The 14,686-nt window shown below is 36.0% G+C and overlaps 1 protein-coding gene across 2 annotated transcripts; it reads left to right on the forward strand.

Moving 5' to 3' along the window:
* The first annotated feature begins 7,727 nt into the window (after positions 1 to 7,727).
* On the forward strand, positions 7,728 to 13,314 carry LOC18602888 (alpha/beta-Hydrolases superfamily protein). 2 transcript variants are annotated; one of them, XM_007034536.3, is made up of 9 exons: positions 7,728 to 8,127; positions 9,133 to 9,209; positions 9,664 to 9,769; positions 10,898 to 10,990; positions 11,108 to 11,173; positions 11,585 to 11,730; positions 12,068 to 12,176; positions 12,440 to 12,504; positions 12,904 to 13,314. In XM_007034536.3, the coding sequence occupies exons 1-9, from the start codon at positions 7,906 to 7,908 to the stop codon at positions 13,040 to 13,042; spliced, it is 1,023 nt and encodes a 340-aa protein (XP_007034598.3). In that variant the 5' UTR covers positions 7,728 to 7,905; the 3' UTR covers positions 13,043 to 13,314. The 2 variants fall into 2 exon arrangements, with proteins under 2 accessions (XP_007034598.3, XP_017974143.2); XM_018118654.2 differs by having other exon boundaries at positions 7,732 to 8,127; positions 12,895 to 13,238.
* Positions 13,315 to 14,686: the final 1,372 nt, after the last annotated feature.

Below are 14,686 nucleotides of genomic sequence, written 5' to 3' on the forward strand. Positions count from 1 at the left end.
CCCTTTCCACAGTTGCCTTAACATTCATTAGTGCCCTCCGCCAGAGGGGACTTTGAAATTTAATGTTGACGGTTCTGCCAGAAGAAAACCAAGGCCTGCAGGATGTGGAGGGGCTCTTCGAAACTCAGAGGGATTTCTTGTTGGGGTGTTCTTTGGTCCTCTTGGAGTTCAAGATTCTAATTTTGCCGAAATCATGGCAATCAAGCATGCTCTCCACCTCTTTTCTTTTTCCCCTTATGCAACCACAAACAAGCTTCTCATTGAGTTCGATTCTAAAATTGCCCTTTCCTGGATTCTCCATCCCAGTAAGAGACCTTGGGATAAATGGATGCTTTTTAATGACATTGATTCTCTTATTTTGCAGCTCAAGGAAGTTTCTTTCCAGCACACTCTTAGAGAAGGAAACTCCTTCGCTGATTCTCTTGCAAAATATGGAGTTGATAAAGAGTCTATGTTCTCTGCTTGGTGGTAGTTTGCCTTTGTTTTCTTTTGCTGTTTTTATGGCTTATCCTTTTCCTCACATGAAGCTGGTTTGGATTTTTTGTTTTTTCCTTCTTCCTCACTTAATGTCATAGAGGTTTTAGGTTGAACTGTGTTTGTGTTCATGATTATTGTCCTGATTTTTAACATCATGGGTTATCTGAACTGATTGTTTGGAGCTGCTATCCTTCAGTTTGTGTCCTTAGGTCAGATTGTCAAGGTCTATACTGCCAGTTTGCATTTTGTACATGATGTCAAGGTGTCTTATGTTCTGTTCAAACGGACAAACTCTGGTCCTTTTTTTGTATTTCCTGGATTCTTCTAGGTTCTCCCTTTTGGGATGATTAATTGAATATATTCCCTGATCGAGCAAAAAAAAAAAAAAGATGACATGTTGCAATGAGTGAATCAGAATGCGTTAAAGGTGATAGAAAGGAAGACTGGAGCAGTCCTTGAAACATAAGTGCTTTAGGTGGCAGGTGGTGAGGGATGAGAAAAGGTGAAGGAGGCGATAGATTATGGAGAATGGGAAAGGTTGAATAAAAAAAAAGCTTGGAGGAGTCTCAAGAGAGCTTTTAGTATAATCTCTGGTGGGTTTCTAATGATTTTCCCTTACCTTCCAACCTCTAATACCCTCATTTTTATACTAAACATTAGCACTTTTTTAAGAGTAGTTAGTAAAACATGTTTAATCATGGAAAAACGTGCTTGTTATAGAAAATTAGTTAAAGAACGGTTTATAGGATATTAAAAGAATGATCATTTAATTGGGTAATGGGTATAAGTTTTGGATAATGGAGTAGTGACACTTAATAGTACGCCACGTGCATTCTTAATGAGCAAAGAAAGAAAAAAAGGTGAAGCACATGTACTGCAAGAAATGTTAAAAGGAAGTCTTTTTAATTATTTTCATATCTGAGCCATCAAGCCAAGTTCTCTAGAATATTGTAAATGTGAAAGTAACTCATGAATCTTACCACTTATTTTGAGTTGCTTTCACTTTCTCATACAAACAGCTGTTCCATGCTTGTTCATGAGTGTTTCCATGTTTGGAACTCTTCTGGGTGCTTCTGCACTAGGAACGCCTTTAGGCGTTTCTACGCTTGAAACACCCCTAGGCACTTCCACGCTTAAAACACCCCTAAGTGCTTCTGCGGTTGAAACGTCTTGGGCACTTCCACGCTTGGAACACTCATATGTGCTTCTGCGCTTGGAAAGCCCTTAGGTATTTCTACACTTAGAATACCCATAAGCGCTTCCACGCTTGAAGCACCTTGGATGCTTCTGCGCTTAGAACGCCCTTGAGTGCTTGCGTTTGGAACACCCCTAATGTAATTTTCTTGTAACATAGTATTTCAAAAATAATAGTTAACCAAAATTAGACATCTATATTCTTCACTTGCTTTTCTTTTTCATTTACATAGTACAAGCTATTTGGGGATTTTAATAATTTGGACAAGTGGCATAATTTTGGATTGAGGGAGGATGTCACTATCACGACCCGGAACCTCTTTTGGGCCCACGATAACCACCGCGATGTCTCGATTTACACTCATTACCCGGAATGCCAATCGAAACCCCACAAGGCTTACGTATCAGTTTCTTGCCTTTCTTGTGAGCAATCGTTGTTAAACATTTCGTTTTAAACAATTACCAATCGTTTTCGGCTCAAGTAAATCAAAAGATAAAATTATTTTAAAAGGATTTATAGATAAATATAACTATTCAAAATATTGATTAAAATATAGTATTTTTATAAAAACAATATTTATAGAAACACGTGTAAAAACCTTTTGTAACGTGAAAGTAAAATAAATTCATACATACAATAATTTACAAAGTTATAATGTACAATAATAATTACAATGACAAGTGACCCGTAAATACACAAAGTGTTGGTGATAGTAACCTACTGTCTGTGAGACAGAGGGGTCAACTGGAATCCTCAACAAAATCGGATATCTACAAGCTACCACAGGCCTAAAATATTTGGAAAGGAAGTGGGTGAGATTTTGCAATCCCAATGAGTAAACAGATATTATCATAAATATCTAAAGGCGAGTAAAATGGAGGTAAATTTAAACAACAAATCACAAACAATTTTATAAGGTTTTCAATTTATTTTTTAAACTATAAAATATTTGTAATTTATCAAAACAGTTGTTAAGGCTTATGACTTTTATTAAAAACAGTGCTCAAGCCAAAAACTAGTCCTCGGAGATACCTTGGCCGAGGCATCTAACCGAGTCCGCCAAGGTTGTTAAGATATTTACATGTTAAATACATGTTAGTTTTGAAAACAAGTCGTTCCTTTGCGTTGACCGAGTTACACATTCACGTGGGGGTTCAACGTGAAGTGAACTCTAACACTACCCCGGGAGTTACCTTCCTTGCCTCTACTATCGGAGTAACTATATAACCAGGTTTACCGTACCCCTCTAATAGGCAGTCCACGAAAACCTGTCACTGCAATGACTAAACCCACCAACTAAAATAAAATTTCGACAGTATAACGTGGCTTTTATTTATTTACCCAGCTTGCATAGTAAAAGACAACTTACATAAATTTTCAATGCAATTATCAAATATAGCCACATATATACTCATATATTATAAGTCATTCATAAGAAAATATATTTTTCAAGACAATTGATAGCCTCCAATTACTCAATTTCATAATCAAAAGTTTCTTATTTCAGATAATCAACACAATGAATTTATTTGGCACATTTATTTTTAAAACATCAAAAGTCTCATTTTAATCTCATTTTCGTTTTATAAAATACATAAAGATCATTTAAAAATAAACTCTAGATAATTTACAATAATCATAAATTTACTCACTGTTTGTACCAATTAAATGCTGTCTAGGTGCCCCGATCACTGTTCGTCGGGTACAACTTCTTTGCCTTTACCGGAAGGCTCTCCTCCAAGACACATTGCAAAAATTACACAATTCACCACATTGATACTAAATCACTATATAATTGACTTAAATCCTATACTAATGCATGGTATGAAATGCAATACCCTAAAACGGCTTAAACGCGGTATTAACCTATTTTTGATATTTTACTCAATAAATTGCTAACGCGCTCCATTTTTGCTCTAAATTGTCCCATTTTCTCTCCAACATTTCTAACCATTAAATATCAGCCAATAACCTTCTAAAATCATCAAAATCAGCTCACTTTCCTCCTTGAAAAATTCGGTCAAAAATGAGACATTAACTTGGTTAATTTTTCACTTTGTTTTTCTATCACATTTAACCATTTTTCATCATTTTCTCTTCATTTCTCTTAGAATAAAAATTAGTTCATCATCATTGTACATCATTGAATATTCGGCCAAGGGTGGGTATTGTGAGAATTTCATGCTTTCTTGCCCAATTTGATTTCTATACACATTTAACTAACTAAAACTATCAATTTAACTAAGAATCAAAACCTAAAAAATTCAAAATCCTCCCCCTTGAAATTCGGCCAGCCCTTGGTATCACTTTTTGATCTTTCTCCTTAAGCATGCTAAATGGAAACAAAGGTTTAGGAAATGTAGAAATCAAGCTAAAGTAGAAAAATTTTATCGTTAGACTCGTAAACGGACGAAAAACGCGAATTTCCCTTTGAATTTTTTAGTTTTCCTTTGGTTTTTCTCTTTTCTTCCTTTCCTCTCTTCTTTTCTCCTTATGGCCGGCCATCACCTGATGTAAGGTTTAAATGGGCTGATTTTCCATTAAAATAATATTAAATCATTAAAAGTGCCATGTGTCACTTTTCTATTGGCTCGTTTTTAAAATTTCATCATTTAAACTTCAATTTTTCACCACTTAACATACCATAGTTATTCATACAAAAAATAAGTAAATCCTATGATTTTGACAAGTTTTGGGTGGTAAAAATTACGATTTTTACCCTGAGGTGATAAAATTACCGTTTTGCCCCTATGTTTCGAAAATTGCCGGAATTGAAATTTTTCACTTCCTATCATTAAATTATACTCCAAATAGTTAATCTTGATCAAAAATTTCACTCCGTAATCAAATTATTATCTTAGGTGGCAAAATGACGATTTTGCCTAAATATCAAAATTTTCAATTTTTTCTCAAATGAATCCTCGAATTTCGAACAATCATTTTTAGTATTCATGGACTGTAAAATATTAAATTTTATTATACGATTCCTATTTAAACTAGTTCGAAGTTAAATCAACTCAAGTGTACCGTTAGATATAATACCGGATTTCATATATTCTTAGGGACTTTCTTAACGTAATAACATGCTACTTAGTGCATGTATATCATGACATGTATTTATAAGGTTGGATTTTACAGTCACAGTCCGTAGATTCGCGACTAGTCCAATCCGCCACTGCTGATCCAACAACACGCATGTTTGCTGCCTAGCCTATAGGCACGATTGAGGCAGGGAGTTTATCGAGGATTGCAAGTAGGCAGCCAACCAAAAGGGGGTTCCAAGCAATCTCAACAGTAGGGTGGTCGGGCCACAACAACGGCACTCAGGCCAGCGGACAACACACCCTGAAGCAGTTCGACCAGCATGGCCAGCTAATACGACAAGCCAAGCAAGCATAGCCACACGGCACGTGTACTGGGCGCGCATTCCACAGATTTGCATGTCGGATGCACCATCAGATCTGGGCCACACAATCCGAGCAGTGCAAGGCCCCGCAGTAAGGGGCAGAATGCACACAAGCTGAGCACATTTCAGCCTCGCAAACGGAAGCTGTGCAAATATCAGCCCAACACTATCTGGCCGTGCAACAAAAAACCACATGATCCTTGCCGCACAAGCAGCTCTCGCACCAGACAGCAGTGTACATGGACAACACCACAGCAACAAGGCAAACGTGCCGCACACTTTCAATGCCCACGCACCAAAAAGGCTTCACAATGACAGCATTCTACACAGCCCAACAGCAGGGGGCTGGCCTCATTAGGGCTCGCACATGCCGAGCGCCCATCAATAGTAGGTTCAGGCCAGTTCCACATGAGCACCGCACACCAAGCCAGCCTGTCTAGGAGCTGCTCGCTCATAGAGTTTGACCTTGAGGAAGACTACGCCTTAGTAGGCCTTGCCTTGGAGGACCTGACACGGACACCAGTTAGCTCACCCAAGAACACCAGCTTAAGGTGCACTTCGCCAAACCATAATTGCAGAGGACCATGGAGCTTTGCAGAGATATGGGCCACCCATAAACGGGCCATTCGCATTAGACCAACAGAGCTCTCCAATATCCCGCACTCACCAGTAGGCGACAACAGCAGCTCGCACACTCAGTACACAGAAGCATAGTGTTACCAACTTGATAGCCAAGCAAGTTTCTAGGGTTTCTAGAATACTTGTCAATTTTCCTTTCTTGTGATGATACTTACTCACCAAGTAAGCTTAGTTTTAGGACTTTCTTTTCATGTAATTTTAAATTACTTACGCATCAAGTTTAGGCTAAGTAGGTTATTATATATAACACCTTAGAGAGTTTTTATGAGGTATCAAATTACAGAGTCGTATCATCAAACAATTTACTTTGTACTTAGATCTTATGTATTTTGTTTTTCTCTAATTAGAGTAATAATACTTATTTATTCTATCAATTTTTTTCTTCATACTTTACGTTTTCGCGTCGTTCATTAAGAAACCTCATTTAGGCTTACTTAGTCTTATGAACACGAGATTACAACGCTACACGAAACTTGACTAAAGTTTCTAGTTCGTGACACAGGAATCGGGGCACAAAGTGGGGCAAAGGATTTGCGAGCATTACACCTATAGGATGAACTCTCTTTTGGATGCCAATTCAAAGCGGGACTGGTAATTTTGCTGCTACCCTATTGTAGTTTAATAGAAGAAGGGTTTATAGATTAATGATGAATTATAAAGGCTAATATACCTATTTCAAACCACCCTAAATTGAAAACAAAGAAAGGAGAAAATTGTAGTAGTTAAAATGTTCAAGTCCTTCGTGAATAGTAACCATTCATATTCCAAGGAGACACTAATGATTGAGAAGATGGGACTCCAAACAGTCTGAGGAGCTTGTTATTTGATTTCTCAACCAATCTCCAAGAATTTGTTATATGCACAGTGCATTTCAAAGAAAAATGTAATTAATTGGTTCAGTAGTGAAAAAGTAGCTGTGTAACATGAATATGTCAATGGTTGATTCTTCAAAACCATCAAGTTTATCCGATTTCTGATCTGCTTTGCATTTCAAGAAGTGATTGGAAGCCAGTGGCAAATTAGACAAGTCTATAAAAGAATTATTTACAGTAGTCTATCCTGCTCGATCGACAAGATTCCAGGAGGAATTCCTGGTATCTAAAACAAAAGGAAGAATTGGTGTCAATGTTTTGGTTTTCTTCAAAGCAAAGACAAGTAACGTATGCTGAAAAGCTGACGCTCTGCAACTAAGCTTGATTGTGTTGAATCTGAAGAGCAACTTCATAACCAAGCCTATGTACAGGAAAACAAATTTTTACCAATGTCATTTGTTTATCAGAATCTTGGACCTTATGAACAAATTTTAACTTCAGAAAACAAATTTGATCTCTATTATAACAATTTAACCTAATTGCACTATTTGCACACAAGTAGTTAACATAAATAGTTGGATTTTATTTTCTTTTTGCTCAATATTATTAATATATACTAAAATTGTGTCATCAGTATTTATTTCATTTTTAATCCAAAAACATATCTATTAAGTGTAAGAAGATTTTTACATATAAATTTAAAGTTTTTTTTTTTTAGTGGTGTGTGATCCGTGAAAGTCTTTTACATTTTCTTCTCTATCTATATTTTTCTTTACCTTTAATAAGCCTTTATTAATTATCAACCATTATTTTATCAATTAAATGTAATAATATTAATATTTAAATATTTAACTCATTAATTAGTATATAATCTTTTTTAATATAAATTTAAATATTTAAAAAAAATATTTTAAAATTTTAATATTAATAAATATCTTAAAGAATAAAAAAAGAAAGGGGCAGTTGGGGATTGGGGGAGTTCACCCGCTACGATGCAACTGCTAGCGTTACGGGCTATCCATTGTTACCTAAAAACGGAACATTCTAACACGCGCTTTCACGCGTGGGGCAAATATCCCTTTGTTTTTTTATACACTAATATCTAATTGTTACATATTAATGTTCCTTTGTTGGTCATTTATTCATTTTAATTTGTCAATAAAAGGGATTACAAAAAGGAAGTTTTGAAATTTCTAATTTATACCACGCGCTCTGACCCTGCACGTGGACTGAATCAAACGTTTCATTTCCCTGAAATTAGCATAGTAGCGAAGGCACACAGAGTAAAAAAAAAAAAAAAAATCATATCTTTCTCTTCTCTTACTTAGAATCCGTAACTGAAATCTGATGGGGTTGAACATTTCTTGCGAAAGGAAATGAATTCTCTCTCCACATCTTCCACAATTTCTTCTTCTGCTGCTTCACCGACTTCTTGGTTTTCCAGCATTGTTAGGGGCCGTCAAGACAGGTCCTCCTCCGTCAAGATGGCAGGAAGCTCCTCCTCAGGTAGCGGCGTCGCCGCCGATTGCGAAGGACCCATCAAGGGCAAGAACCAGTTCCGTGGTGTGCTCTTCAAGTATGGGCCTAAGCCCATTCAGGTTCGTTCAATTCAAATTTTGAATCTTTACTTAATTGGGTGTTTATATAGGCCTGAATACGAGTTAAAAGGTCAGGTTTTCTAGTGAAATTAGTAAGATTTCTATGATGGATAGTTTTCAATTTGATTCATTCATGGTATGGAGTGATGTTGAAGAGAATTTTGATTTTTTTTTAATCTGAGCTGATTAATAATTGATGGTTTGAGTTCCGCTATATTCATTTTGAGAGCTAAATATAGTAAACGGGAGTGGTTGTGGAAATTTTGCAATTCTTTAGATTTGGAATTACTGTAAACTACTATTATCAACATCATATATAATCCTGAGCTGAATAAAATATTTAGAAGTGCGTTTGTGATCTATTCCAGTTACTGGTTAGTAGTTTACTGAAGCATATTATGTTGTCAATCTCAATGATCTATTATGTTGAACTCATTGAATGATAAATCTTTATCAAGTGGAAATGTGGACAACTTGTTTGTTCTGGACCGCAATTTAGTCTGTAGGACGTATTTGAAATGGCTGCAACATATCTCATTCATTTTTAACAGTTAAGTTGAGCAGGCATTTCAAGATTGCAGGTCATATTTGCAATCAATAATAGAGGATTAGTTTTATGCCTTTTGACAATAGTTGTCATTCCTTTGATAGTTTTAATATTTCCAGTTAGAATTGTAGAGCAACCTGGTTTTGTAAGAATTCGATTTTAGTGAAATGCCAAAATGTGTCAATGATGATACTATTTAGCTGGACTTAGTAGGTAAATTGAAAAATTCTTATTGATTTGGCTTCTTGGTAATGTTGGAACATGACTGACAAACAGGTATGATTTTGCATGTGTGGTATGATTTTTAAATTGATGAATGGCAATTTTGGCTGTTGGTTAGTCTTGTTTCTATGGATCAGTTGCCCTGATAATGCTCTCTTATTGGACTTCAGACTTCCGGTGGCTCTACATTTATTTTGAAATTAGATGTCGCTCTTAGTTTGTCTTTTTCCTTGTAGGTTGCATTCAAAACAGGTGACTATAAGCAACAAGTTATTTTCATTGGTGGACTAACAGATGGATTTCTAGCGACTGAGTATGTTTCCTATCACATTATCCTCATGAAAGAAATGAACATCTGTTTATAGGAATGAGATCTAGCATAATGAGGGAGATGAGTGATTCTTTTGTTACCTTATCCATCTACAGAAGTTTTTTTTTTTTTTCTGCAAAGATGAACATTTTTAAGGTGTTGCTGATTAATGCGGACAGACTTGCCACTGTAGACTATATTATTTTCTTTTAGAGTTGTTTTGTTGGTTATCTCTGCAATGCCAAAAGCGTTAAACAAAGTTGTACCTAAATATGTGTACCTTAGAAAATTTGAGAAGTGAGATAAATCCATGGAATGACTTCTACAGGCATTTTTGGTTTGGCTAAGGTATTGAAGAGAGATAGAACATATAAGATCATTATGGCATGGTTGGATGTTCAATTTATATATCAAATCTTGTAATTCTTAAATGTAATTTTCTTTTTCTGATTGTCAGATATTTGGAACCTCTTGCAATTGCTTTGGATAATGAGAAATGGTCACTAGTTCAATTACTTATGTCATCTTCATATACTGGATATGGCACCTCCAGCTTGCAACAAGTAAGACATATTTTTTAGGTAGACATTGATGATTCTGCGTGAATCCATCTTATTATTTCTAGGTTCTCTTCTGTTTCATTGTTGTTTCATTCATATGAGATGAGATGAAGTTTCACTGGAGTGGTTTATCTTATTCTACTTATATGTTGGGTAAAGCCCTGGTCTTACCCTGTTAAATATTTATTTCACAATAATGCCATTCTGAAAAATGACGCCGTTATGAAAAGACTGTGAGATCTAACTTGTGGCAAACTGCTTGTCTTACATGGAGATAAGGGCTTAGCTTAGGAGTTTTTTCCACTCTAGCACGTACATTTCTCGATAACAGCCTTGGTCTTCAAATGTATTTTTTATGTCTGAGCTTTGTTTTCAATGAAGGGGCTGCGGTATAGGATAATTTTATTATTAAATGTTTTGTTCTTTTGCACTTATCAAAGATGCTGAAGTGGATATATCAGATTGGACTAGTACCTTAATGGGCAAGTGCTCTGTCAACATTGACATGAAGCCACCCAGTCATCCTAAAGTTTCAGTATTTTTCCCCCCCTTTACATGGGAAAAGTTCCTTATTTAAATATATTCGTTTTAATGAAACAGTTCTCTTGTATTCATTCAAGTTGCCTTAGTAATTTTTAGTAAATATGACTAGTTGATATTAGAAAAAACTTGTTTTAAGAAATTAATCTTCAAATTTGAACATCATGCCTTCATATTAATTTATCTAAAATATTGCTCATACAATTAATATCAGCTACTTCACCAATTTTATTTGGACCATCTCAGACTTAATTTTGAAATTGGCCAGGAATAGTGAGCTAACTAAGCTAGTTGTTACTCTCTTGCTTCTTCCCTTCTTTTTGGTGGGAGGAGAGAAATATGTACTATTATGTTTCAGATTTTGCCTATTAACACCTGCCAGTGTTTACAATGAGTAGGCTGACTTAACCTTCTGGTCAAATTTTATGGTTTGAAACTTTTCATATTTTCATGATTTCATAATTATTTGGCAGTTTAGCTTGAAATGAGTGTGGGTGTACCTTGGTTGTGCTCTGCTCCTTATTTGAACATTATGCCTTCAAATTAATTGTGCTCCTTATTTAAGATGTTCTTGCATCATATGTCTTGAAGGATGCCATGGAGATAGATCAGCTTATCAGTTATCTAATCAACAAAGAAAATTCTGAGGGTGTGGTCCTACTTGGTCATAGTACTGGCTGTCAGGTAGCTGCTGATTTTGTGTTAAATTTTTTCTGTATCCAAAGTTTGTTTGACTGCTTACCGGTGGCATTTTCTGAGGGAATGAGGTTAATCTTTTAATTTGTTTGTGTATGAATCTAGGATATTGTGCATTACATGCATACTAATGCAGCTTGTTCCCGAGCAGTCCGTGCTGCCATTTTACAGGTAGCTGCTCTTCACTTTGATCAACTTCTTCTTCTTCATATACTTTATCTGCAGCTTATGTACTTCACAAATAGGAGAAAGTGAGACAAAGGGGATCTTTGCTTGACTGATACCATGATCAGTTGAGGAGAAATCCTGCTGAGATCCAATTTTTGATGGTTTGAAGTAGAGGAACATCCATATTACAGTTTGGCAGTTTCTTACGGTATCATTTATGGAAATTAATTGAAGAACTTTAAATGGTTTACAACCAATATGTTCATATTTTAATCCAGGCGAAGATGTTAGTACCATGAAAGAATGATGACTTCCATTACTTTATTCTTACCTAGTGCAACATTTCTTTTCTAGCAATTGCCTACATATTGGTTCACTTGCAGCTTTGGTCTTATTGCCAATTTGAATGTTCAGGCTCCAGTTAGTGATCGAGAATACAGAGCAACTCTTCCTGAAACGGCTTCTATGATTGACTTGGCTTCAAGCATGATAAAGGAAGGTCGGGGTTCAGACTTAATGCCCAAGGAAGCTGATCCATCTTCCCCTATAACTGCCTATAGGTAGGTATGCTACTGCTGTCTGTCATCTTTAACAACTATTTGCTTTTAGTTATTCCTCATTTTGCAAAAGCTGATTAAAATCCCCCCTTTTCATTATATGGGTTCAATCTGTCTATAGTGTAGTTTATTCTATCTGTACAAATTTAACAGTATGGGGTATGTGATATAATCATAAATCCAATGAATTCATGGAAGTATTGGATATTTTTACAAAAAATACGAAGTCACATTACTCTTTCTTGTGATTGATTTTGCTCCATTATCTTTTCTTCTTTCATCTTTTATGCTAGTGCCTTCATTTATATGTTTCCTCATTGAGAATACTCATGTTTTGCAGATATAACTCCCTTTGTGCCTACATGGGGGATGATGACATGTTCAGTTCCGACCTCAATGATAATCAGCTAAGAATGAGACTTGGACACATGGCTAACACCCCTTGCCAGGTAGAATATACCTTTCCTATTTTTTGTACTCACAGTAGCTGCAGATGGTAATGTTCATTAAAATGTGAGAGACATATTCATAAACATCATGATCTAGGGCAACTGGTCATTTTATCATTAAGTTAGGGCATTCTGTTTCTCCTTTGTGATCGGGTTATCACATTCTCTCTATGTGTGTTATCATAGGTTTTGCTTGAGAGCTAGATTTCTCAGTGGTTCAAGTTCAGTAACTTAAGCTTGTGTATCTCATGGTTTTCTTTCAGGTTATCTATTCCATGGCTGATGAATATGTGCCTGAGTATGTTGATAAGAAAGCATTGGTTGAGAGGTGAGAACAGAAACACTCCTTCAGCTAATTTTTCTCAGGCAACATTTTTGCATTTGCTTCAGCATATCCTTTAAGTAGCATCTCCTTCTTGCATGCATGTGTGTGCATGTCTTTGTGTGTATGAGTGAGAGAGAGAGAGAGAAAGAAAGATAAAGGTTTTGTGTCTTTTTTCTGATTTGATGATCAGGTTGGTTTCTCATCTTCTGTTGCAGTTAATGTTTCTCAGTAAACATTTGTGCTTTCAATTCAGCATAATCTGTTTGTAACATCTCTTTATTCCATGCATGTCTATGCATGCGTGCTCGTATGCGTGTGTGTGTGTGTGTGTGTGTGAAAGAGAGTTTTTCCTGATCTGAGTGAATGATCATATTGATTAGTAAACTCACACAGATTGTGCAGAGCTATGGGTGGTGCGGAGAAAGTTGAAATTGAATACGGGAATCACTCCCTCTCTAACAGAGTCCATGAAGCTGTGCAGGCCATTATTAGCTTTGTTAAAAGAGAAGGACCCAACGGCTGGGATGATCCATGGAGCTAATGCTCTGATACTTCGTACTCTGATTTTCTGTTTTTATTCTTTTCTGTTACTATCTCTTCTCTCTATTAATTCATCTTTTTCATTTTTTAATAGTCATGCTCTGTGATTTTGATGTTTTTGTCATATCATATACAACAAAGGCTGTGTGAATTTCATCCCAAGGCTAGTCTGAATGAATTTTTATCCTTTGGATTGATGAGCCTTGTCTTCCTTCAGATGGAACCTGAGTGCTGGCATTAAATGATTACAGAATTTTGTTCTTTCCCCAGAAAGCTCGAGGGAGTTTCAATATATATATAAAATTTAATATCTCTTATTCCAACTATTTAGATTAATATATTGTTGAATTCTTTAATATTCTCCTATCATTTTTAGCAAGAAAAATCTTCAAAGGGCATTATTTTCAGCTCATACTATCTTTGCTTGTGACATGGTAGTGGAACAACCTGAAAATCACCACTTTTCTGTGGAAAGATCAAAAAAGGGGCTGCTGCAATCAGTCTCACAGTTTTGACCTAAACAGCCAACAAAATTCCAACATTGAATTGAGCTTTTAGACTTTCACGATTAAAGCCACCAATCTTTTGTCACTTTTTGCTGGCAAAGGGTATTGAAGCAAAAGGAGTTGGTTTCCTTGTGGTGGGTGGCGGTGGGGGGTTGGTAACTTGCCAATAATGGCACACTGCTAATGCATTTTTCTTTTGCTTAGGGTAAGCTCAATGTTGGATTTGGTTAAACTAATGTCTTTGCTGTTACATCACATATTATCATATGAAAGAAATTTGAGGTTTACCATACCATGACTCTCTTGCTGTTACACAACAAACACTTAAAGCAATTATTTTTCTTTATATTCTATTAATTCAGCATTAACATTACAGTGTCTATATCACCGAATTTACGACTTTATAATAAATACTAATATCTGTTACAAATTAAATTTCGAAATTTTTTTCACAATTATATTAAAACACAAAAAATCAGGGAGCATATCCATAAAACAGCTGTTGGCCAAAGAAATGAGAAATGGCAGCTTCACACATTTCAAGTTTTCAACCATAAACTTTATTTCTGGTTCATTCAATTGGCAGTTCAATGGTGGGTGCAAAATGGTCCACCAAGATGTTGATTTTCCCATTCCCATAGCCTACTAAACAAGAGAAATAGTCCTCACACGTGCAAAGCACATGCTCTTTCCTCTCCAGCCTGCCCCTTTTATTTAGGGGACCCTGATTTAGATGAAAGCAGATAAAAAAAAATCAGTGATGGAAAGGCAGCCAGCTAAGTTGTCCGAATGCAGCTGGAAGGGAGTGAAAGAGAATCTGTTTACAATGGCCCTTTGCTTGGCTGTATTGACAGGTGTTACATGGAAATTCAGTCCTTGTCCAGAAAGCCATTGAAAGCTTTTTTATGCTTTGGACACTTCTGCATTTCTCACCCACAATGTGTTACTTTGGAAATATACTGTCTTCCATTGGCAGGAGAGAGTGACATTTGGTCATTTCGTGTGAACCCATCTTTTGCATGGAAAATGTAATCCATACCCTATTCTTTCATAGCTTTAGCATAGCAAGTTGGGTGAATCTTACTGGAATTAGCATTCTAATGAACAAAGGAAATGGTGATATATGATAGTCATGGTGG

Source organism: Theobroma cacao, chromosome 4 (genome assembly GCF_053813885.1).
Source record: "Theobroma cacao isolate CCN51 chromosome 4, ASM5381388v1, whole genome shotgun sequence".
NCBI classification, from domain to species: domain Eukaryota; kingdom Viridiplantae; phylum Streptophyta; class Magnoliopsida; order Malvales; family Malvaceae; genus Theobroma; species Theobroma cacao.

Coding starts and splice junctions, on each gene's coding strand:
- LOC18602888 (XM_018118654.2), top strand. CDS start 7,906: ATGAATTCTCTCTCCACATCTTCCACAATTTCTTCTTCTGCTGCTTCA. Junction 9,770..10,897: donor GCACCTCCAGCTTGCAACAA/GTAAGACATATT, acceptor TATGTCTTGAAG/GATGCCATGGAGATAGATCA. Junction 11,174..11,584: donor TCCGTGCTGCCATTTTACAG/GTAGCTGCTCTT, acceptor TTGAATGTTCAG/GCTCCAGTTAGTGATCGAGA.